Source organism: Anas acuta, chromosome 15, assembly GCF_963932015.1.
Source record: "Anas acuta chromosome 15, bAnaAcu1.1, whole genome shotgun sequence".
Classification (NCBI taxonomy): domain Eukaryota; kingdom Metazoa; phylum Chordata; class Aves; order Anseriformes; family Anatidae; genus Anas; species Anas acuta.
In genome coordinates, this window is record NC_088993.1 from 16,503,967 (window position 1) to 16,529,390 (window position 25,424).

The 25,424-nt window shown below is 46.6% G+C and overlaps 1 protein-coding gene across 4 annotated transcripts in view; it reads left to right on the top strand.

Annotated features, from left to right (window-relative positions):
* Positions 1-25,424, top strand: part of LMF1 (lipase maturation factor 1) — a 186,594-nt gene that overhangs the window by 16,945 nt on the left and 144,225 nt on the right. Inside the window, exon 3 of one of the 4 annotated variants that reach the window (XM_068698852.1) lies at positions 5,807-5,817. The exons of 2 other annotated variants lie outside the window; for them this stretch is intronic. In XM_068698852.1, the coding sequence (XP_068554953.1) occupies positions 5,807-5,817 (11 nt within the window). Of the gene's footprint in view, positions 1-5,806; positions 5,818-22,801; positions 22,948-25,424 lie in introns of those variants that run through there. One more of the 4 variants, XM_068698849.1, reaches the window with a different exon arrangement.

Here is a 25,424-nt window from a genome sequence, read left to right on the forward strand (position 1 = left end):
GATGTTAAAACATCAGAAGCAATTAGGACGGGATATGGGGTAAAGCATCTGCACGGGGAGCTGTGTGTACTGTACGGACAGCGAATAACATCCCACTGGTTCCTTTGCATAAGCTGTCTCTAGCTTCCAATCACTTCTGCAAATCACAGCCGATGAGAAAATGAGAGCACAGAAATTATCAGAAGATTATGTGGTTAGTGGCATGGCTGCGCGGTGTCTGATGTACCACGGGGCTTTGCCAGAGACTGAGACAAATATTTTTTTAATTGCTTATTATCTGGCACATCCAGTTGCCAGCTGTATGCAGTATGGAGACTTGGGTATTGATTCCACAGCTGAAAGATTTAGGAAAAGAATGAATAATGTTTTTTCATGATCTCTTTTAACTGTAACTTGCCAAATAGCTTCATGCACCCAGTCTGGTCCAGCACACGTTCATGTTGCTTAACTCATCTAACTTCTCAAACAGCTGTGGTTGGAAAGAATGTTAATGCAGCGATTGGTGCAGCCGAAAAGCAATCAAGGCTTAGGGAAGGGTCCAAGCCCTGGTGGGATCTCTGTTTACTAACTTCCCTAAGGGTCTTAATCCAGAAAGTTATTCCTGAGAGCTGTGCTTGCGACCAGTGGGGCTGGCTCTTTTCTGGGTTGGGGTTACCCCATCACGGCAGTGATCTGGGGGCTGAGCCCTTACTGGAGACGTGTCCCAGATCTGCCTGGGCAAACTGCGGGGCTGTGCTGGGGAACAGGAGGACAGCGGCTGCAGGAACAGAGCTCTCTCCTGGGGGAAGGGTCTGTGGGGGAAAGTAGGTGGAAATTTGCATTAGGATAGCTCGTGTCTTCGTGAACTTAGCGTAGAAGAAGCTGCCGTGCTGTCACCAAATCCTGTAGCCATGCTGCAGACTGCATTTAACAGGGAACTGCGTTCAGTTTCTGAATGGTCGTCAGTGCGGGGCCAACCTTTGGAGAGAAATTAATGCAATTAAATGATTTTTTCTTCAAGAAATGGTATTACTGAAATGCAGTTTTCCTTGGGTTTTACCTGTCAGCATGCAGGCAGCTGGCACACAAAACCTTTCTGCTGCAGTGTCTGACCAAGCCGGGCTGCAGCCCTCCTGTGCCTCGTGTTCCAGGGCACGGACGTGTTCCAGCTGATGCTGCCCTCTTCATCTTCCATCAGGGCCCCTTGTGCTGGCTCTGCACGTGCTTTTGTTCACAAAAAGTGGCCGTGCAGGGGAGCACAGGGATTTTAGCAGGTCTGCGGGCGAAGCAGGACTAGGAGGCTGCGGGGCGCTTTGCTGTCCCCATGCTGCTTCCCTCTCCCTTTCGCACGTTTCCTGCCTTAAATTTGCAGCCTGCTTTAAGGAGCAGCTCAGAGCGGGCTTCTCGAGGCTGCCATTTCAGCGTCTGGTTTTGGCACTGGGAGGATTTAACCAAAGCAGACTTCACTCGAATTTGGCAAATTCTGCCGTCATGTACGCCAGGGCTCGTAATAACTGCAACGTCGGAAATGAGCGCAGACAGAAAACTTGGCGGGTGCCGGCCCTTAGTTGGGTAGCTCACATTTGGTCTTTAACTAAGCCTTGCTCCGTGCCTTGCAAGGGGAAAATAAAAGGGTGTATGGCCACTTGGAGGGCTCGCCGTGGGATGTGTGGGATGGGGAGTGGTTGCGTGAGCTCCCGGCGTTGCTGCAGGATGGCTTTGCCCTCCCTCATCCTCTGCTTCGCTCCAGCTCTGCTCAAGCACCTTTCCCAGCACCATGTGCAAACTGAGGCACAAAGCTCCTCTTCCAGCCGTTTTTTTAAACGTTATCCCTGTTCCTTCCATTTAAATGTGGATGTTGTAATTACAGAGCGCAGAATCCCAGTTTTTAGAGATCTGCGACCACAATAAAGCGAATCCAGAAACCAGCCGAGTGGTTTCATTTACTACCATTCTAGCTTATTTCCTCCCCCCGCAACCACTGTGCAATGCTGAAGGCTTGGCAGCAACTGAAACCAGCTGTCAGAAATGTTTCTTACCCCCGCACTTTTAAGTTAATGATGTTCTGAAATTAATGGTGCACTAGACTAATTCTGTCATCTCGTTTTGATGGGCTCGCAGCCTCTTGGTCTCTTGCGAGTGGTATTTGCCAACTGGCTCCTTTGTTTGGAGGCAGTGCGCTTAGGAAGTGGGTTCCCAAGTGCAAGGTACCGCGTGTGTGTGTATATGAAGATGTGTGTACGTGTATAAAAATAGAGATATTAAAAAGATGGTTTTAGTCCTGAAGTGTTTACGGCTTTAATTTGGTTGGCGTGCTGTGCTTCACCAAACGAGATTTCAGGCACGGAGGCTGGTAGCTTTTCGGGGTGTCACGCACACGACAGCAGCGGGTGAGGGTTCCTCTCTGTGCGTTTGGGAGGTGTCAGCCAGCAGTGTCTGCCCGTGGTGCTGTGCAGGAAGAGGCACAGCCCTGGAAGCAGCACAGAAAGCTGGAGGAGCTGGGCTGGCGAGGGAAGGGAGAGCTGGGAAAGGAGACAAGTCTTTGAGTGCCTGAAAGTAGCAGACAAGATGGAAATCAGGTCAGTTTTCTGTGCTTTTGTAGTTTCGCCCTTTTTTCTCGCCTAATGCGCTGCCTGGATTGACAGCAGGCAGCTCCTCCAGCTTTCCCTCTCACTAAAGCCTAAGAAAGAAGCTTCGAGCTCAGCCCATTGTGTGTGCGTTTGGTTTCCAGCTGTGGTCTGAGGTTGCTGGTACCTCCTAGAGAGCAGCCCACCACCTTCAATCCTCGCTGGGCATGCAGGGGGAGTTGTAACATCTCCATCCCTCCCCAGCAATGAGTACCCCCATCCATAATCTCTCCTTGGTTTGCAGAAGCTCTGCAGAGGTGCTGCTGTGGGAACATCTCTCCAGCAGACACCGGAGCCTGGTGGAGAATGGAAATCACATCTGCACTGCCCAAACCCTTTCCCCCATCCCGAGCTATGCAGCCCAGAGGATGAGAGGTTCATAATGGAGATGAAAGTTGACATCTGGGTTCACTTTCCGTAGAGGATGTTCTCCACGGAGAACAGTGAGAAGCTGTTAACACCCGCTGCAGATTGGGGATGCGGCGGTGAGTTATCCTGCCTGGGGAAATCGCTGCAGTTGGAAGAGTCTTGTGGGGTCGGGCACTGCCAGGCTGAGAGGCAGGGAGGACGGGTTTTTCATTGTTAGAAATACAGACGCATTTTCCTAGAAAGCACTGGTACGTGCAAAATTAAAAGTTCCTGTCTTTTAATACCATTCATTAGTAGGCTCCATGCAGAATGTTGTCACTATTTACAGTCCCTGTTCCAAGCAACTCTTACATTAACCAATTTGTGCAGCTGTGGGGTAGGTAAGTGGAGAAAGAATGTGAAGTTATCAGGTAAATGTGGCCAGCCTGCTTTTCCTCCGTGAGCAAACAGAAGCAATCATCCTGCGTGCTTTGCATGCTGAGCAAAGGGTGTAGTTACACAGAAAAAGGAGGGACTCCTTCCCCAGCAGGAGCTGTTACGCCCCAAGGAGCAGGGTGATGGCTTTGTTGCACGGCTCAGGTGGTTTTGGTTGAGTTGGGGCTCATGCAGAGTGGAGCCGTGCCTTCAAGCCAACGTGGCTTGGTGCTGGAGAATGCACTGGTTGGGACCAAAGTAGCTTACTGCAGTCTGGACCATGCAGTGCTACGAGTTTTTGCTTTCCAGGAATATATTGGACCTGTACTGGTGTTAATCGGCATGAGAATGGGATGAAAACAACTCAACCCCAATATTTGATGGTGTTTATGATTCCCAGCTGATGCTTACAGTCTCTCTGAGTGTGACATGAGATTTGCCTCTAATGACAAGTCATTGCTAATTACGATGTTTCTCCAACCGGAGAACAGGAATGACATCACACTTGTATTTGATTTAGAAAATATGAATGGAATGTGCTTTGAATTTGCAAGATTTCTGGGTTTTGACAATATGCAGATCAAAAGTCGCTCTATTGAAGTTTTCCAAGCCTCTCAAAATGAAATCCATGTTCTTTTGTCATCGTCTGTCAGTAATGTTTCAAACTCCAGGCAGGCAGGGAGTGACGAGATAAATATATATTTAATAAACACTTCTGTTTACTCTGTATAAGCAAGGAAGAGGACTTAGGAAATGGAAAAACAGCAATTAGGTTCCAAACTATGGTCTGAAGTCCAGGGGAATTAGGTACCTGCCTGCTTGTACCTATAAAAAATATCCCTGCGAGAAGCCCTGCTGCTTTTATGTATTTGGAGTTGGCCATTTTCTTTGGTTTCCTTGGCATTTGTATTGCAAGCTTCTTCAGAGAAATAAATTCACAAGTGTTTGCCTGTCATCACATGACAAGTTATGGAGCCTAGATTGATGTAATCAGCAACAGACACACGTCAGAAAACTATGTGGTTCAGAAGAATACAATATTTTATTAATTCCTCATTTTGTGCGTGTCTCTGTGTGTGTGTTTTAAATGAGCCTCAGGGGGTTCTTTACTTCTGCCAAGAAATAAGAATAATTCCTACAAGTTTGTGTTGAACTGCGCCACAACTGTGGTGGAGAACAGCGAAGTCAGGTTGCCCTTAATGACAGATATCTTCATGAAGAGCCCCTTTTATTAACAACCTTAGAACTTATTGTGCATCTTAAAGTTATTGCTCTCTACACATCAGTAGCCCTGTTTGAAATGGTTAAATATCAAGTAAAATATTTAGATCGATAGTTTGTGTTGTTGTTTTTTTTTTTTAATAACTATTTGAGGTACCTGTGTATGGTATAAGATTTGTGAATAGGATACTTTCGGTAAGAGAAAATTTTCTGAAAATAGAAAATATTTAGAGGACTTTTGGTTTTGGGTAGAGGTTGTTTTTCCTTTTTTGTTTCTTTTATTTTTTTGGGGGGGTGTAGGTCAGATAAAAAATATAAAACCCTGGACTGAAGCCCTAATGGGAGGAAACCTATTAGGGAATGTGCCCCAGCTTCAGCTAACGGCCCTGCGAGCACAAATCCTGTCCAGCTCCCGGTGCTGCGGGGCTGGCAGCAACATCCGCAGCCCCAACATCCCTGCCCTGTGCTCGCAGATGGGTGCTGCTGGAGCTGTGGCTTTGCGAGCAAAAGAAAACAGTGAAATAGGCTTCAGGAGACATCCCGTTTATCAGGATGCTAAGCAGCTAAGGCTGAAGGAAATTTCAATGAGGAAATTAATTTGAATAAAGAATTACATGATGCACCGGGGTGTGTTGATGTGAAGGTGGTACAGCAGGCATGTGCCGCTTTGAAGCACGGGGGTTTGCTAAGCAGAAGTGCACAGCACTCAACTGGCACATGACACGGTGCTAGACTTCTCTGTGCTTTAGAAAAAGGGGAAAAAAATGTTTATCAGCAGGAGGCAACTTCTTGCTTTTTGGGCGAGGAGCTGCTCCTTGTGAAGCCAGCTCAGCCCAGGTGTTACCAGTTGGGATTTGGGACAACACTGTCTCTTTTGGGAATGCTGCTTTAGCATCTTTACAAAAAGATAGGTGGCTGGTTGCTTGGAGTGCTGAATAACAGCTTAATTCTTCCCCAAAAGGGTTTAATTGGCTCTTGTCTTTCCAGTCAGCAGGGCAGTTTGAGAAGCAATTTGCCATTTAGTGCCTCTGGGTTGCACGTTGCGTGGCTCAGACATGTTTTCATACTCCCTGACAGATGTTTTGAAATTCAAAACCTGTGTGAAGTTTGAAATAAAAGTAATAATGAGGCGTAAGTCCCCATGTTTGAACAACTGAGTTTAATTTTTTTTGCTTTTTCTCCATTTTGTTTTGCAGGTATTCCTTTGGTAAGTGAATAAAAATGAGAAAAATTCTGCAGTAATAATTTATTGGTGCATTTGTGGGTATGTAGTTTTTACATTACTCTAGCTTTCTTTCTCCCTCTGTCAAATGTTTAAGTTACAATTGTCTTTATTCTCTGCCTTTCATTGTTTTTCTCTGCCTAAATGTCAGAAATGGAAGGAAAGGAAAACTGGAAGTAATTCTGTAAATTGAGACCGAGGGAGGTTTGGTGGAAGGGTTGTGTAGCCACCAGCAGCATCATTCAGAGGGTGATTAAAGATGAATGGTTAAATAAGCCCAAGGCTACCAAACGAAATGAGATCTGAAGGACATCTGCTGGGAGGGAATCTGCATCTCTGAAATTCTAATTCCCTTTCTGCTAATGATTCGTATGAACATCAAGAACCTCATGCTCATTTTATCCTTTTTCCTGCTTGTGCAAGATGTAGCTATTGCTTCCTTGGAGTTCTGGGAGATTGACTTGTGCTTTGCACAGGTTTGATTTTGTTTCAGCATTAAATATTCCAACCTACAGTCAGAGTCTAAATGGAAATTCAGAAATCTAAGTAGAAAAATTGTTCGTCTCTGTGGAAATATTAAGAAAACAGCTAGAGTACTTCCGACTTTTTTTGGGGAGGAACGATGGTATGGCATAATGTCCCAAAACAGCATCTTTTGCTATGCCTGTTCATGCTTTCCGCTTGGTGTTCGGTCCCTTGGATAGGTGAGGTGGAAAGGAAACCAGTCACAAATAAAAATTTTGGTCTATTATAAGGCACCAGAGTAAAGTCCATTTGTGTTGTGTGTATTACTGAGGCTTGCAAATCTGATAAGCAGGTCTGCCTCCCCTGCAGGGATTTGTATCCATCTCCCTGTGTAGGTTGGTCATTTTAATAAGTGGACTTAACATTTGGGTGTATGTGAGATCAGAAAGATGATGCTTTACCAAGTGGAGAAGCAGAGGAGTACGGAGAATTGTTCTCACTCCCATGTATTTTAGCTAATTGTTCCAAGCAGAATGAGGAGATTTTAACCAGCTGGATTTCACAATATGAATGTTCACTGTAGTGGAGTTAGTGAGGACACCCATCACAGTTTTAACCCAAATTATTCGTCTTCTGTGTGTTTTCCACTTTCGCCAATAGCTGTAGAAAAACTGCCTTTCCTAAGTGTTATTTTACATTTCGGTCCCTTTGTGTGCTGACTGGAGAGCCACCCTGTGAGGGCTCCTGAAGTCCTTTGTACGCAGTAGGGACTCTCCCTTTTTTTTTGGCTTAAGGACTATTTCTGAATAAGATGAATGAGATGTAAATCTTGAGCTACTTTTGTTAGAGTACAGGAAAACCACAATATTTTTGTTATAATATAGCTGAAACAACAACACTCGTCCATTGCTGTAGAAGTACATTAAATATTGCTGAGCTCTGGAAGCCTTATTCTTTGGTAGCATCTACTTCAAAGCGGGATTTTTTTTTTTTTTTTAATAAAAAAAAAATAATTCCTGGAGAGGTCTTTGTAAATGCTGACTGTTTCCTATTCCCCTCCAGGAAGTGTGCTTTTTTGATACATCTTAGGATGGATTTTGGTAGCCTCTATTAAAACTGCAGGCTGTCCCTATGAATTTTAAAGAACTCCAGAGCCTGGAAATAACAACAAGCTGTTAGGCCAAATGGGATCAACTGGTATTGCCACAGGTTTTGCTCTTTGCTCTCACTGCTGTCAGGTAACAGTTATTAAAAACACTCCTCACTTAGGGAACGAGCTGTGAAACAGCCCTGCTGCGGTGTTCACGGCGTGCAGCACCGGCCGTGTCGGACCGCTCGCCTTCGACAGGCGAAGAGGTGCCCTGCAATGCTGATCCTGCACGGGATCAGCATTTATTGTTATTCTAAATGTGGCTTTAGATGTAGCACGGCATGTTTTGGTGAGCACACGGCAGTTTTGCATCAGGTCCCTCCCCGCGGACAGGCACTGCTCAGGTGGGCCAGGTCCCTGCCATGCGTGACCTGACGGCTCCTTCTTGTCCCTGTTTTCTGCAACTCAGTGCTCTGGAGGTCGAGCATGGACTGTGCTCCAGTGGGACTGCTTGCTGGCCAGAGCACCCTGAACTGCTTCTGTCCTGCCAAGCTGAGCTGAAGCTGCCGGGAGTCTCAGGAGGCTGGAGGTGCTGCCTGCCCTACACAGAGCACGCCTTGGAGCTGCGTTGCTCCTGGGAAGGTGAGGTGGTATGGCAGATCCATCCTCAGCCTGAATCTCCTCCCTGAGCTTCGCTGTCCCCAGGGCTTTCCTTCCTGGCCCTCTTCGTTTGAGTGCCTTGACTCGTTTTGGCACCTTGAGGCTGGTTCAGCTCCAGAAACAGCAAATCTCGCTCTGTCTGAAGGTTGCAGCTGTGATGCTGGGGCTAGAAAGAACCAGCAAGGTCAAGTTGTTATCTTTCTTAAAATTAAGGACATCTTTTCTGCTGGCGTAGAATAAGACTAAAGCTACTTCAGCAGATCCGTGGTGTTGACAGCTTTGCTGTTTCTGACCCCCTCTGAGCCAGGGTGTGCTCCTCTAGAACAGTAGTTCCCGATGATGCTTCTGTCTGAGATGCCCCCAGGGACGTTGTTTTTCAGTGTGCGGGACTGATTTCATGTGGTGATTTATTATCTCTGCTTGAACAGAGGCTTTGAAAAAGATGATGCTCTCTTGCAGGCTTTCTTGCCCTCTTCCTTTTGTTCTGCCTTCCTCTTGCGTTAAGTAGCCCCAGATATTCAGAAGACAGCTTGACAGCACGATGTATGGCCTGAGACGCTACAGCAGTGCTGCTGGATGTGCGAGAGACAGCGGAGGGCTAAGCAGAGCTGCAGAAAGGCTGCAAAGGTTGTGCAGTTTGTAACGGAGAGCCGAGTCTCTCCGTGGAGCAGAAATCCAGGTGTGCTGTGGGAAAATGATGCAACCGTTCGGGGAGATTCTGACTCTACACTGCTGTCTCCGTGGTCATCGGATACCTCTCAGCAGCAATGTGAATTCCTAGCAAGGAATGTGCAGGAAAGACAGAAATGTGCCTGTTTACCTTCTGGCTATCAATGGGATCGTTAAACAGAAAGGATTGAGAAACAGCTGATCTTATTTGACTCTTGATGCACAAAAGTGTCCTGTTGGGAGCCAAAGCAAATGTTTCCTTGGGGATGGTTCCAGAGAGCCTTGCTTCTACGATCCTTGCAGGCCAACTGTATGGCTAGAATTGGAAGCATATTTTACAAATAAGAGTTTTTTTTTGTCCTCTGACAGTAAAATGTTGGTACTTTTGGTGTGGAGAGAAGGCAATCAGAGGTTCGCTGAACTTCAAATTAAACTCCCAGTTTTTACCATCATCTGCAAACAAGGAATAAGCAAATAATTTAGTTCGTACCTCTGCCAGCCCCCCAGTTTTGTTGCCTCTGTTATCTCAGAATTTAAGATGAAATGTGTTTTGATTAGGAGTGGAATAAAAAGTTGAGAGCAGAGCGTATGTAATTCTCCATTACTTGCTAAATCCTCACTCTTTACTTCAATGCAAATTGTTCCGAGGAGGATTCTTTTTTAAAAGGTCTTCAGGGATCTTGAATTTTAGATGTGCATTGACATGAAATGAAATGTTAGAGTGCACAGCTGGGGTTCTGGCTTTTGCAGTACAAGATGGAGATGTTTCTCCTTTGTGGGAACGTGTTCCCAAAGAAGGGGTGAAGTTTTCCTGTTACTTGCACTATGTTAGCGAGCAGCGCAGGGGGTGCAGAATAAAATGAGAGCGAGTTATAAAGACCAAGGCCAAACTTCAGGTCTGAAGCATGGTTTAAAGGCTTGCTGGGATGGGGACGGGTCTGGGCTGTACTGAGCCTGCACCCAAGCCATTCATTCCTGCAGACCCATCCACGGTGTCTGTTGGTGGGTTTGAGATCTCAGAGGTGTTAAGAGTGAGGGAATTCACCAGGAGAGGCTTTGTTTGCGTGCACTAGCACATGGCAGCACTCGTGGTTGGTACGTGGGAGAGGCACGGGCAGGAGGACATGGAGGACGCCTTGGTTCCCGTTACTCCTGGAGAACTTTGTTCTCCTTGCAGCACGAGGCTGGCGAGCCCCTGGGGATCTCTGCAGGGCTGGGCACCCACATGGCCCTCGGTGCTATTTATTCGTCCTGCCCCCCGGCTGCGATGGGAGGGACGGGGCTGGCTTAGCGACTGTTCCTGTTCCTGGCTGTTATTGTGATCTGCTGTTCCTATTTCTCGTGTAAGAGTGGGAAACTTTTCTCTCTGTCTTATTAAATCTATTTTTCAAGCTGTCACTTAACCAGGTCTAGTGACAGAGTCGGATGTTTATGTGGCCCTGGACACTTGAACTCTGGTGTTTTCAATCACAACAGCACCTTTTGCCAGCCGTTGTGAATTAAATACTCCTCGTGACCTTTTACCCTCGCCGCTCTTAAATTCATGCTTTAAAAACAGCTTAATGAGGGGTTTACTGGCCCAATTGGAAGTTTTTATTAAAACCTATTAGTGTGCTAGAGTAGCCTGCCTGAAGGAAACGATTAGCCCAAAGCAACTAAACTTGGAGCTGGCCCCTAGCCACACCAGGTTTTCACTAAACTGTTTCCAGACCCACGTTAACCCTAACACTGCAGCCTGCATGGTATTCATATCCTCTGCTTTAATTTATAGCTTGTCTGATTCTCTCCCCAGCCTTTCTCCATGTTCGCGAAAGCATTTTGGTTTAATGTAATTAGAGCTGCATTAAAGGGCAGCGTGCCTTCATCCAGGCCCCTCTCGTTTGCGAACCCTAATTAAGCAGAAGTGCCCCCCGCAGCCCTCCGCTGGCCGGGTGAGGTGTGTGCCCCTGCTTGGACATGGATGTGGTGTTCCTGGGACCCTGGCCCTTGGTCCCTTCCCACGAGGAGCATCTCAGCACCAAGCTGGAGGTGTTGGTGGAGCCCCGGGGTTAAAGCAGAGCTGGGTAAGGGGAGGACACGGCCTCGGGACAGCACTCGGAGCAGGAGGGTGGGAATCCTGGCTGGCTTCTGCCTCCAGCCACCCCTCGGATCCCAGTGTGTTTGCTCCAAGTCTGCATTCTGTTTTTAAGCCTGGGCCCGTGGTTCCTGCCAGGTTTAAATATATATTTTGCAATGCTGCTGAAGCCCTGTAGCCCTTATCTTAGTGTTCCTGTGCTAATGTGCCCGTGCAGCTGAGAGAAGCAGGTCAGAGCTCCAGCTTCAGCTGAAACAACTCCTCCAGAAGCTGCTCTGGAAGTCCCACAGCCCGAAGTGCCGAGCAGCCGTCACCTTCTTGCTGCTCCTCCAGCATCCCTGCCCCTGCCCTGCTCGTCCAGGCTAACGGCAACATCTCCCTCGAAAGCCACAAGATCTTTGGAGATGGGGCTTCCAGTTCTTTTTTAGATATTTTCCATACCGTATCTTGCCTGTTTGTGGATGTCAGCAGCTACTGAGCTGACAGCATGAAACTCTGCACAATTTGTGATCTGTATTTAACGTTTTGCTGCTGTGTCTGCTGAACTGGCTGTCCTTGTGTTCCTGGTACAGCCCCAGTGCCCAGGCAGTCACTGCTGTATATACTGAACGAAGCTTGACAAGCTTCCTATTTTTCCATCAGTTATTATTAAGCACAAAACAAAAAGCACGGTCCCTCTCCACACCACGCGCTTCCTGAGTGTCACCTCCTGTCTTTATTTTTACTGGCATATGGATGCACCAACCTTGGGAGGCACCTTTTAAAAAGAATGTTTAAGGAAAAATCTGCCATTAAAGTTATTACAGTAAAGTACTGCCTTTGATTGCGGCAATTATGCAAATGATTTTAAGGGATAAAATACTTCTTAACAAGGACTGATGTAAATGGTGGTGCTGGAACGAGTGCATAACTTCTTCAAACACAATCTTTCTGTGCAAGTAATTTTCTCTCAGCGGTTTGCCATGTTGCCTGGATGTCGACCTGTGTAACCAATGACTGGCCTGCGGATGTGATTTTATTTTCTCTTGATACAGGAATGTAAGTGGGTGGAATGGGAACGCTGGTCTTGCAGAAACTGGGAAGCCCTTTCCCTAAGCAAATTGTTTCTCCACAGCTCTTGTGGCTGACTTTTGTCCTAGCTTTAATAAAAAGGAAACAAACAGAAATGCTTTTTGCAGGCACAGATATTCCTCCAAAAAAAAAATGAGGTTGGATTGGGTGACTAGCAAGAGTGGGGCTCCTGTTGATTAAGGATTCTGCACTAATGCATTGCTGAGGTTAAGTTAAATGAAGCTTTCTCCAGTATTACTTTTAAAGCAGAGAAGTTGGATCCTTGTCTCCATGGTTTGGAAAAACATTGTCCATACTTTAAGATAGTAATCTGCTGCTGGTGTGGCTGAGACTTGCCTCCTACTTCAGTCTGATTGCAAAAAATGTGGATGGGCAGTCCGTGCCTTGGCTTTGGACTGGGCTGGGGATGTGCTCACCATGTAAGGGATTTGTTGCCGTTAGCCCTCCTGCAGCTGGCATATAACAACATAACCCCCCGAAACCTTTATAAATTCATTGGTGAGCAGCAGTGAACGTGCCAGCAGCATGGCAGCGTGCCCATGTACGATGTGGTGGCATCGCTTTGTAAGGTAGCTGAGCTGCCTCATCCCCTTGAAACCCCAGTATTAAAGGTGTGGTGGAAATGCAAAGTGTGTGTGTGTGTATCTTTGTTAGGGATGTGTCTGGTCTGCTTGAAAATCTGTTGTGGGGTGACAGCTGCAAGAATTAAAGATGTGGCAGCAAAAAGAGGCCTTGGAGGTCCAGTGACACAGATGTCAGGTATGGCTCTTGAGCTGCGGAAAACTGCGGGGCATTTTGTTCAGTCTGGGCTGCAGGAATAGACGCAGTCTGCATGGAGATGCAGCAAGCCTCTGTCCCTGCCAGCAGCAGCGACAGGGACCCCCCTGTTCAGGCAGTGCTGGGCTCACACGTAGCGCTTGGATGCTCTCACGCGGATCCAACACCAGTGCCCAGCTTGGCTGGAGCAGGTGTAGTAATTTGCAATTATAATCATGGCTTCTGCTTTTGCAAATCTGTGTGCAAATAGCAAGGGTATTGTATGCAAAGCTTTATAACCCCTGTGTTTTCTTCTAAAATACATTCTCCCTTTCAGGGGTGTAGGGGTGGTTCTCCCTTACTAAGGGATTTAATGTACTTACTGCAGTGGTATCAGTGTCTGCTTAAATTTTTGTCCTTCTAACAAGATTGACCAAAGGAAAGGCATAGGAGTGTCTTTATTTTAGATCTGGGCATCAGCAGAAAGAAAGGTGATGCAGTTTGACTCATTTTAATTGCCATAGGTACAAAAGAACGACTCTCTTCACAGATACACCTGAACAGCTCAGTACTGGCACTGCGTTCACTTGTGTGTGTTTTAAAGCCAGTAGTAGTTCTCCTTATCTCATAGTAGCATCTCTGTTATCTGTTCTCATGAGCTTACGGTGGATTTGTGTTAAGCCTTCCCATTAACCTGTGACTTTGTGCAATGCTCCCAGTCGCTGCTTCCAATGCAAAGACAAGAACGAGACTTGGATTAGTAAGTGTCAGGTCAGCTCCTAAAAAATATAGATGAAAAACATACTAAAAGTACCGATATACATAGCGAGGTACATCTGAACAAAAGCTAGCTCTGATCATGCTGAAATTTTGGAGGAGGATTTGACTTGCATCCAAACATTCCAGCATGGACTGATTGCTACTTGTTTGTGTAACAAGAAGGCATTTCCTTTGCTAAAGGATCCCGAGCTTGTTCCAAGCTCACTGTAGGCAAGGAAAACGCTGCCCAACACCGAAAGGCTCCCACCACTTGGGGCGAGGTTTCATTTGGTCCAAGCATGGGCAGTGCTCAGTGTGACACGGGGTAACCTGAACACAGTGCCACTTGTCTGGGGGCGTTTGGGGAGGTCAAATGTAATTACTCAGTTGGAGTGTGGCCGGGAGAGTTATGATTAATTCCCTCGCTCCCTCAGAAAAGCCTGTGGAAACTTCAATGACGTCAGCGATAAGATCCTCGTCGTTCAGCATCTATTAGCATGGTTGAGCAGAGCAGACCTCCACCTGCTCACCCCACTGCAGCAAGGGATCTACTCAGATCCAGGACCGACTGAGCAGTGAGCAGGGATGGGGCTGTGTGGGGTGCCATCTGCAGTGCTATCACCCGTGTCCTCCGGCACGGATGGGTTTTTGGAAGGTAACCAGGCAGGTGGGGCTGCTCTGACCTTGCTCAGACTGTGGGCTGGTGAGAGGTTGCAGCAGTTGTAGGGACTGCCGGGAGCTGCTGCTTCTCCCCCTTTCGGTTGCTCCAATTCAATCACACAAAATTATGAATTCTCCCTCTGCAAAAGTGGAGCAAAGTATTCTGGCAAGGCTAACCTCGTACAATAGCCACAAAAATTGTTCTTGTAAATACTTCACTATAAGATTATTTTTCCTTTTGCTCTGCTTTTAAGAAACAAAACCGACAACTTTTTGAAATAGGACTTGTTTTTTAAGAGCTTGTGTGATTGCAGAGGATGTCGGCTTTATTTTGTCCTTGCCTTACTATGAGTTACCAATATTTTTTCTGCTTCTGAGCAGTACCTTATAGTCTGTAGTGCTTGTCTATGTGTTACTGTGTTTGAAGGATCTTGAGGGTGCTGTTGCAAGCTGATCTGTTCCCTGCTGCCAAGCTGGGATAATGGCAGTCCTGTTTGCCCTGCAATATTTGCTGGTTGTCACAAATGTCCATGTCGAGCATAGTCCCTCTGCTTGGTTTTACCTGTTAGAAAGTAGTCAGGTCTGCTGTGAAGGTGCTGCAAGCCAGAAGGCCACCGTGCAGTGTTACACACCTGAAACGTGGGAGGGAGGGAGGTGGTGGTAAAGTTCCCCTGGTTTGTAGCGAGGACACATTGGGGAGAATCCAGCAAAAACAATGGTTTAGCTCAGTGACCCTGTTGGCTTCAGCAGGCTGACGCTTCTCAGCAAGGGGCTATTTAAATTTGTTGCAATATCGCCAGGCTTTTGATGGAAAGAGGACGAGAGATGGGCAGAGTTGTCTTCAAGATCAAAAGTTCAATATTGGCAGGGCAGAACGAGTTTTATTTTTATTTTTCTCTCTTTTTCTGAAGTTAAATAAACCTTGATGTGCAGAATAACCCCTGAATAATAATAGTAATAATAAACTGAAGGACATCCAAGGAACTGCTGGCGTTTTTATTTTTTCATTAATCGCACTGTCATTTCTAACGTGCACCTGATTTATGTGTGTCTGGTTAACCATTCAAATGCCCTTTCTCTGACCTGATACACACCACATGAAAGTTTTATGGCAGTAATTTATAGAGGATGATTACAGCTCCGAATGTAAAGGTTTGGAATAACGTTCTTCTTGGGGCTGGCGGGGCTTGGTCCCGGTTGGGTGTTCCCCAGGTATATGGCAGAATTGCAAATTAAAAGGTTGAGGTTTGGGGACTTTGGGTATCTCAGAGCAGCAGAAGAACGCTGTGTGTGGACCTGTGAGGAGGGTCAAGAAGAGGTGGGCCCTAAACCTCTCCAAGGCAGCCAACTCTGTTGGGTTACTCTTGATCCTTTATTCTGGATTTGATCTGGAGTTTGGAAGCTTGAGTGGAATTCTGTAGATTTTTGGATGTTTTCCATTAGGAGTGTTTGAGCAGAAATGCACTGTACTTGGGGTCAGATTAAGTGGCGTAGGTCTTTTGTCTTTTTCAATCGCCTGTAGGCTCTAAAAGGCTCTGTCTGGAGATTCATCAGCAAAGCTGCAACATCCCCTGAATGTCCCTGTGCAAAAGCCCAACTGCACAAACACAGATGTGGAGGGACTGTCGTTAACAGCATTGAAATGGAAATGGCATTTCAGAAGGAGGAAGAACACTTTAATATTCCTGCCTGTTTGTATCTGGTAATAACTTTTTTTTTTTTTTTTGGCCAAGCATTAAAACACAGCACTAATCCAGCGAGTTGACCAATAAAACAAAGGGCTGGTTTCAGGACACACATCCTAGTGTGCTCTGATCTGCTCCTTTTGTCTCCTTTTTCTTGCTGGGAGGAGGAGTGTGGGTTTTTTCTTTTAAGTCATCTTAAGGGTATTTGTTTGACTGCTCAATGGTACCGAGGGCTAGAGGCTATGCTATGTATTTATGCTGGCAGCGTCCCTTGTCGAAACCTGTGTGTTTCTTCACAAGTCTGTTTTGAAGTTTATTGCATTTTCTGTGTTCCCTCTACTCATAAAGACTGGTGGAAGTACTGGCGTTGGTTAATGGAATGGGAGACAGAGGTCAAGTTTGATCTTCCTCTTAAGTGCTGGACTCCTTCATCTCCCCGTGGCAGGGAACAAACTGTCACTCCTCACTGTCTTTGCAGAAATTGATGCAAAAGTAAGTGACCACATGAAAGGAGCTGTCGAAGGATTTCTTGTTAAAGTTCCTTTGTCCAAGAATGTTGTCTCCTTGAAATGGAAATGATTCACGGGAATGCGCTGGTTCGAACAGATTCCTGGATCAGAAAAATTGAATCAATATTTTTGAAACTGTTGAAACTGTGTGTCTTGTCCTTAAATTAAAAAAAAAAAAAAAAAAAAAAAAAGAAAAAAGAGTGACTTAGCATGCTGAATTGTGTTGGGTGGTATCCTAAAGCTACTGCGGCGGGGGCTTGGACTTCAGAGGTGCAGTTTTTTTTACTATCCCCAAAGCATTGTGTTAGACGCACATCCACTGTCATAAAATCACTGCAGCAACTGGTAGTTGAAATATCTTGTGCATTTTCCTCTTATTTGTGACATCTTTGCACAGAAGGAGAAGCTGAGGCATCTGCTTCCTGCTGAGCTGAGTGCATTTCAGCAGCGGGCTGAGAGGGGTGTCCTTGTTTTCTTAAATAGTGTCCCAGCACACGAGTATTCTGCGTTATTAATTGTTCTTTAAGGAGCATGCCACCTAGCCAAATACTTGTGGCCACCTCCTCGTTGCATCCGCCATGTTCTCTCAAACTTCTTTTTTTTAATTTGATTTATTTATTTTTAGTCTAGTGAAATAATTTTCTCATGGGCTTCTCTTCCGTTTCTAAACTGGGTGAAACCGCAGTGTGAAGCCATCCTCTTCCCAGTCGCGTATAGGAAGTGAGTGTGAGCCAAGGTACATATTTTATGTTAGTTGAAAGAGATAAGTGTCAGGATTTCAAAGTTAATTCCACCCGGCAACTTCCAGCGCTGAAATGTCTGCTGTGCCTTGGCTCTTGTGCCTCGCTTCAGAACAGTGGGAGCTGCTATTGCACCTCTTGTATTTTCGTATTCTTTTGTGGAGGGGGTGCCTGCGTGCGTGCCGAAACGGGCTGGCAGTGGGGTTGCATTGCCACCCGCTCAGCTGGCTCTACTAACCCCATCTTCCACCTCCTGGTTCCCGTTACATAAAATGGGGATAAGGATTTCCCCAAGGTGCTTCCAGGTCTTTATGTAAAGCTGCTACTGAAGAGCGAGTGATTGCTATTTGGTTAAGGCACGGTGCCTAAAATAACATTTTAGCAGTGGGATTTGGACTTCTATCCTGTGCTTTCAGGCTATTAGGTGATTAAACCACCATTAAAACCGGACTAAACAGCTCCGGGTTTTAGTGGAGCAGGTAGCTGAGGTGTGGAGGTTTGAGGTTATGTCTTGATTTACTATTTATTATGAATGTTTATCAGGGAGGAGATAGGGGGCAATTTTCTGTGCTTGCATGCAGCGGGGACCAGCTTGGGAGCATGGTGATGGAAAAGGGGTCCTGCAGTTCCCCAGAAATGTGGTAGGAGGGGTGAAAGGAGACAGCAAAAGTGTTCCCCCAAAAGGGGCAAGAGGGTGAAACATCAGCAAGCTGTGCAATAAAACAGCAACGAGCAGTCTGGGTGCAGGGTGGGGATGAGATGTCAGGCTGGCTCCTTCGGGAGGGGAAAAAGGAGCAAGGAGAAAGGTGAAGGATGAAGGCTGGAGACCGATGGAGAAACAGTTCCTGTCCTTGTTCCTGCTGGCTGAGGTAATCCTGTTATTTTCGAGCAGCAAGCTGGGGCGCGTGGCCGAGATCAGCTCCCCCGAGCGCCGGCTGTGCTCGGCCTCGCAGCTGCAGGAGGAGCGCGGGCAGCGGCTGGCGGCTGGGGCTCGGCGTTGTCACCAGGGCCAGCACTGCCGGGGTTTTTTGTGAGCTTCGGTAAACACCAGGGCCAAGCTCTGGGTGTAAATCTGGAATGGTTTCAGCGCAGTTGGATCTGCCCAGCTGTGCTGGATGCTGGGGTCACAGGGCTGCAGGAGGAGGCCGCGGGGAGGTGCCTCAGGGGACAGCGCGGAGCTTTCCGTTTTGCTGAGCTTTACATCGCCACTTCTCGTCCTCACTGTTTGACCAGCGAATACATTACATTCCCATTTGTATGGCTCACCTCTCAATATGACTTGTTGCGGCTCATGCAGCTTATTCATCCCCTAAAGCAGATATGGCTGCTGGCTGGTGGTGTGGGGAGGAGGTTTGGAAGTGCCCAGGCACAGGGCCCAGGGGAGGCCCTCACACGGCGCAGCGTTGCTCCACGTTGATTTCCACACTTGTGCATATCTGTGGGCACGTCGCAGAGCTCTTTGTCCTAAAAGGCTCTGGGATGTGCAGCTGTGTGGGTTGTTGGGCCCTCGGGGAGGCAGTTGGAGGGCTGTCAGTGTGAAGCCTGCGTCCGTACTGCGGAGCGGGTGAGGTTCAATCTGGAGTGTCATTTGGGCTCTAAAACGCTCCCCCTGATACGGGAGCGAAGCAAACCTCAGAGCAGAGATAAATCCACGTTCCTGGGAGTTTCTCATAGGCTGCTGGGCTTGTGATCTGTCCTGCAGCTGCCTGTGGGCTGCGATGTGGCACGGCTCGTATAAATCCTTGCTCGCATTTTGCAGTGCTGTCAGCCCTTCAGTGTGGCTCGGAAAGTGATTTTTTATTTTTTTTTTAAGAAAGTAGCTTGATGTGTATATTTCAATCTATGGGAATATGGAGTCCTCTGAGATCTGTGCAGTGAAAATGGTATATAGATAGTTAAGCAGGGGAATTTGGCCAAGACTTTCTGGCACACAGCTTGGACAGTTATAGTAATTTATTATAATATTTTCCCATCTGTTTGTTATTATTAAATATGAAGTACTGATGTTGCACAATCTTACCTTTTGGATTTATGTCCAGAAGAAATCAGTGTACATTTTTATTGAATACCTTTTAACTTTAACTTATGGCTACGAGCAGCGTTTTGAACTTCTCCTTTGTGAGTTGAAAGTAAAATGAAATTAAAAAACTCCTGACACATGCCACTCTTTAAGGGTCAGCACTTTCTGGTTTGAAAATTAGCCCATACACGGATATCTTTCTTGAGTGTTTTATTTCCCTTCTAAATCCTGGGTTGCCAGCAGCTTCTTTTCCTGTTTGAGCCGTACATGAAAGCGTGGGTTCTGCGCTCTTGTCTTTGGCTGTGCACACAAGCAGCCGAAATAGTCGGTGTGTTTCTGGGGCCCCGGGGCAGCACCGGGTATAAAACTGCTGGGAACTTCAAGGCTCGGGTGATGGCCTCATCGGTTGTGCTGCTGGGGGTGTTGGGCATCAGCACAGTTTTGTCATACCCTGCTTTGAGGGCAGCCCCCTGTAGTGGGCAACCCCCTGCACCTCCAGAAACCCCAGATAACAGTGAAAAATTCTCTGTGTCCTGCCAAGTCCATCCTGCAAGGCAGGGAGAAGCAGGGAAGAGGTGGCAGGAGGTGAGATCGCATGGGTTGCTTGTGGTGGGCTGGGTTGTGAAAGTAATTGGGCTGCGTTTCCGCTGACCTGTGCTCTTCTGATGGATGCGGCTCTGTTGCAGCCCATCTAGCAGACCACGCACATTTCCACTAATAACTTGTTACAGGCTGCGCCTCTACCCCAAGTGGTTCTTCCTAGCTTATTGAATCGCCTACAGCTGCAACTCGCTCAAGGTCTTTTTAGTGCTTACGTGCAACTTTCAGGGAAAGCCTTAATTTCCTGGGGTGATGGGCTGATATTTTGTACTCTAAGGGCTGAAACCCTGGTCCCTGCACGTGTTTGGGGAGCAAGGCTCACCCTTGGGGAGCCATCCCCTCTGCTCCTGGCCCCACTCCCCAGGATCACTTGTCCTGGGAAATGCGCGCGAGCTCTCCTGCTTGCAGAAACCTGTGAATTAAAACCCCAGCTCACAAGCAATATTATTTTTTTTTTTCACTTTAGAAATAACTCCCTTTATTGTGCTGAATACAAAATGTTTCACGTTCCATAGGTGTAAGTGCATATAAAAGAGCTTCCGTGCTCTTTATTTCCACGTTCCTAGATGTTTTTCAAAAAGTTTTATCTTTAATATCTGCACTTATCCTCTTGTGTAGTTATTTGGAGCAATGCATTGTGTCACGCTAAAAAGCTATTGATCTCTTTTAAATGGCTTTCTAGACCACTGCGCAATACTGCACTTATTAAAGGAGTAATTTTTTGTATAAAAGTTTTTTGTGTTTTTGTTTAAATGTTACCACATGCGGCATTGGCTATTTCATAGCGTAATTATTTTGACAAATAATACAGATGCTTTAGAACTGATTTTGGTTACCTTACTGTGTTTCAAATGATTTTTAAATAAAACTTTTTTTCCTCCCTTACATCCAGGGACTTATTGGCATGAGCATACCAAAGCCTCAGGTGTATGATAAATCACCAGAGTAAGCTTTGCTTGTGTTCAGGCTACCTTCACAGATGTTTCCACTTAGGAAGTTTCAGCCCTCAGCTTTACTGACAAGTTTCCCATTAATTATTGGAAGTTCACATCAAAGAGCGGATAATTACTTCTATTAATAAAGGGAATGCATTCTCTGAGCATCTATTTCAGGTGTTTGCTCAAAATTTCAGCATTTAAGCAGTTGCAGGATATTTTTCCCTGTTTTGCTGGAGCACTGGAAAGCATCCGACTGGTTGCTCCCCAAGCAATACCTGCTACTTGACTTTTCCAGGTCGGCCTTGCATTACTGAATGCTTACGAAGTACACGATCCCTTGCTGGATAACCCTTAGTTCTGGAGCACACGTATTTTCAGCCTGAATTAATAATGTTGTGGATTGAGGACAGAAAAGGCAGTGATTAATTCATATGTTTCATTTTAGGCACTGAAGTCATTTGGATTTCTTACAGCAGGGAGAGCTGAGCGGGTGTATGAGTCTTGTGGTATTGGGACATATGTGAATAGCTGTTTAATATCAGTTGTCACTATCTTGTGTGATTTTTTTTAATGTGGTTGATTTCAGTGGTTTATATAAAAATATGAAAAGCTTTTGCTTCAAATTAGAAGCAAAAATTCTAATTATATGCTACAGAATATCCTCAGGAGTGAATCTGATGTCACACTCATGGGAAATTCACCACCCAGGCTGCAGACAGCGCAATCACCGCTCATCGCTTCGCCGCGCCCGGGGGTGGCAAGGGGCAAAAGGAAAATCTTGCTGCACGCCGTGTTACGTTATCATTAAGCCTCAGACCCCTTCCAACTGGCAGCTTCTCAGCAGAACTTGATGGATGGTAATATTTGTGGGAAAACACGTTTTTCTCCCCTCCTTTCCTTTACCAGGAAGGCTTCGTGATGTGTGCAGCTGAGCCAGAGAAGGGCCAGCTCGGTCTCCAGTTGTCTGTGGGTAGATGCTTGCAGGAATGCCCACCACCATATCTTTCATCAGAAAGCCATGATGCATGAGCCATTGCAGGAGCAAGAGTGTTATTTAGCCAGGGTTCCCTGAACCAGGACCGTGATCAGATGTTGCATGAGCATCAGGACATCCTTGTCCAAAAACTGGCTGTGCAACCCCTTTGCTGAGCACTGCCGAACAAACGTGTTGGCTAAGCCACAGCTGTCAGTATGGGTGAGCTGCCTTCATGCAGCTACATCTTCAGTCTGTGGTCACACAGGGAGCAAAATTCCTAGTCTAAACACCTCCAAAAACTTAATTTGCAATAGATTGATTTTGTAGCAGAAGAGATGAGTAGTAAATGATTGTTGAGAGAAGTAGAGAAAGGGCTACTGATGTGAAAAATGCATTCCTAGGGGAAAAAGCCTTGCCAGCTGAACTGTTGGAAAATTTAAAATGAAAGATTGCATCCTGTGAGCATGGTGGTGGTTGGTTTTGGTTTGGTTTTGTTGTGTTTTTCTATGATCTTCTGGCTAGAGGAGAAGACAGAGGGGGCTGGTTTTAGGGTTGTCTTTTTGTTGATGGTTTTCATTGCTAACAATGGGATGTTGACGTGAATAAAAATAGAACTGTGAGGCTTAAATTATTAGATATTGCTTCATAACATTATTGTGTCTGGAGTTTCAGGAATCTTCTCTAGCACTCCTGCCCTGCAGATGTAGTGGCAACAGTTGTCCAGACACTGCAGCTGGAGGGGGTGGAATACCCTGGGACAGAAATAATTAGTGTGCTTAATTCCCTGCCAAGGGAAATTGGTTTGATGGATGGGACAGAAAACAAGGAATGAAGAGCCCTGCAGTTCTAAACCTGCTGGTGCTGCCACCAGCATTGCTGCTGCCAGTGCCTTGTGAGCAGGTCTGTGTGGTTTTGCTGCTGGTCCCAGCCTTGGCTGGCACATCCAAATGCTGCAGTAATCCAAACAGCTCACCTGCATGTCTGCAGGTTGTTTCATCTCTTGTGTCATGTGGGAAATCAAGGGCAAGGAATGGCAGTTGCTGTGCTCCTGGAAAATAGTTAAGAGTTTGCAGACGATTGCTTTTTTTCCTTTTGAACTCGGACGTGTAGGGTTTCCAGGTGCTCCCCTCTGCCCCTTGGTCATCTGCGTAAGGCTGTTTATGTAAATGGGGTGGAAGCAATAGCCCCTGCCTGGCACTTGCATGGAGAGCACCTGGTCACCAGCTCAGCTGGATTTCATGGGGAAGGTGATGACTTCCTGAGATATGCCACAGCTGAGGGGAGGTCGGTGAGGCTCTGAGATCTGGTGTAAGGAGACGTCTGTCTGGTCCGAGGCTGCTGCAGCAGCTTTGTGGGGCGATCGCAACCAGCTCCATCTGCAGGGAGACTGTGCCAAGGAGACCTGGGAATCACTGGTGTTAATGGAAACCTGGAAGGGGCGAGGTGAGTGGCATCTGAGGCTAATTTCCTTCTCCAGTTGAGAGAATTATAGTGCAAAGCCACCCACTGGGGTGATGGGAGAGGTGGTAAACTGGGGCAGTGGCATGGCCCGAAGCTGGTAGCGGAAGACCAGAGGCTTCCTGCAGAGCGTGTGGCACGTGTTTAGTCTTGCACAGTCATTTCTGAAGAGTGCAATTATGTAGTTACTTTGCCTTGGGTAAATATAGATTTCAGCTAGCACGAGTTTGAAGTGGATGTTGTAATTCTGGGAACATATATCTGTTTTAATTTCCTTTCTAAGATTTTCTTGATCGTTCCCTTGATACCTCTCCCATCAAATTATTCTCCTGACAGTTGAGCGTGACAGCTCAGGTCTCAAGTATATTTGCTCCTGTCCCAGATGAATTTGGGCTTGCAAGCTTGTTTGGAGGGGATGTGTAAGGAAAGGTTGGCAGAGCAGCCACTGCTCTGTAAGCAAAAGGGCAAAACTGCGTGTGCCCAGGAGTGCCTTTAGGCACAGAGCCTCTGCCACCCACCCTTGTAGGTGCTGAGGTGTGTTTGCTGCTGTGAAGCTGAGCTGCAGAGCCAAACACGAGTGCTCCTGAGCAGAGGTGTGCATGTGTGGCATGGGCAGTCCTGTGCTTCAGGTAGCGACTGATGAAGAGCAGTTCTTACACCGCAGACTCTGGATTGTGTCTTCAAGCCCTTTGGTTTGGCATTGCTGAGTATAAAGAAACTCTCCTAGCTAGGCAGGCAGGCAGTTATTATTTTTTAATCTTTGTACTCTGTTCTTCTGTCACTACTTGCAGTTTCTTCCTCACCTGAATGATTCCGGATTTAACAAAATAGTGTGCAAAAAGGGAAACAGGAGGGATATGGTGTTGTGTGCAAAGATTCAGGAAGGGTTTAGAAGTAACACTGAATTATGATTTCACTGGGCTGCTCTGTGGTGCTGTGTCCAGCCCTGTCCCTTCTGTAGAGGTGGCCGATGCTGGGCCCCCACAGCCCCCGTCACCCTCCCGGGCCCTCTGCAAGTCCTTCCCACAGCGCAACCCGTTTTCAGGCACAGGAAATAAAGGGCCTACAAACGCCGGTTTATCGTGCCCTTTGGGCGAAAGCGAGTTAAATATTTGGAATATATTAATGCTAAATAGCCTGTGTTGCTAGGTCTAATTTCCGCTGAAGGGAAGCACGTTCCTATTTACTTAAAACCGATGAAGCCGTCGCCGTGGCTGGGCCTGTGGCACCTGTGTGGCTGTCAGCAGGACCCCGTTGCCACAGTTACCCAGTGGGACCCCTGCCGTGACCAGGACAGGGTTGGGGACTTGCTGTCACCCTGCCACCCACCCCAGGGGTCGCGACATCCCCCCACCCTGTGCCCGGCCCCAGAGCCCCTATTTTGGGGTGCCTTGCGGCCTAGCGAGGCTTCGTTATTTTTGCAGAGCGGATTTCGCTGTTTCCTTTAGAACCATCATAAACAGTTAAAAACAGCGAAACCGCAGCTGTCAAAATAAATAACTGCGCTTTGTGTTGCTTTATCTTTTCGTTTTCTTACGGCGCTGAAAGTTGCTTATTCCTAAAAATGGAATCCACAGCGATTCTAGCAGCTGCTAGCTCCGATTAATGAGGGTGCCTGTCTCCAGTGCTCTTGCCAGCATCTGAGGTTTTCGAGTTTAACAATATCTCCCCGTGTTGCAAGGAAACACAGTGAATGGCATCTTAATAAGAGCAAGCCTTGATGAATGCCACATCTGGCTGTTAATCAACATCAACCTAGACTTAGCTGATAAAAATGGTAAATATAATGTCTAAAACTGTGTTTTAAGTGCATGTTATAATTGGATATTTACTCCTGTTATTTTGTGGGTAGCAAGCCGAGCTTCTTCATGCTGGTGTTTGACACCCGTGGAAGCGTCTCTGGGTGACTGCTGTTCATCCACACTTCGTAGCAGCAGTAAACTATTAAGGCAGGCTGAGGAAAGAGCTCAGAGAAATGACCCGAGATCTTAAGGCTCCTGCAATTATTTCTTTCCTTGCAGAGTATCCTGGTGAAGACTGATAGGCAATTTGATTGAAGCAGAGCACTCCTGTGAAAGGCAACGTTAGGGCAATGTTTAGGCTGCCTTAAGGAGAGGGGGGAAAAAAAAAAAGAAAAAGATAAAATTGTATGTTTTTTATATGTTACTTAATGATTTTAGCTGTTTCTGGGGGATAGGGTGGAGAGGTCATCATTTGAAATCTTGGCTTCAGGCCTGTAGCATTTTAATTTGCTTTTCTCTGAAGCTGGAAATGGCAGCTTTTGGGTAGAGGCTGCTGCGGGTGGTTCTGCAGCCCGCGCCTGCCTTCCCTTGCTCTGAAATCCATTAGCTGAGTGGCTTGAGAGGTGTCCTGAGGACACTTCTGGCTTTTTTCAAAGCAGGAAATGATGAGAAGAACACCAGCGTCTACAGTGGGTGGGTTTTATTTCTATGGTGAGCTGT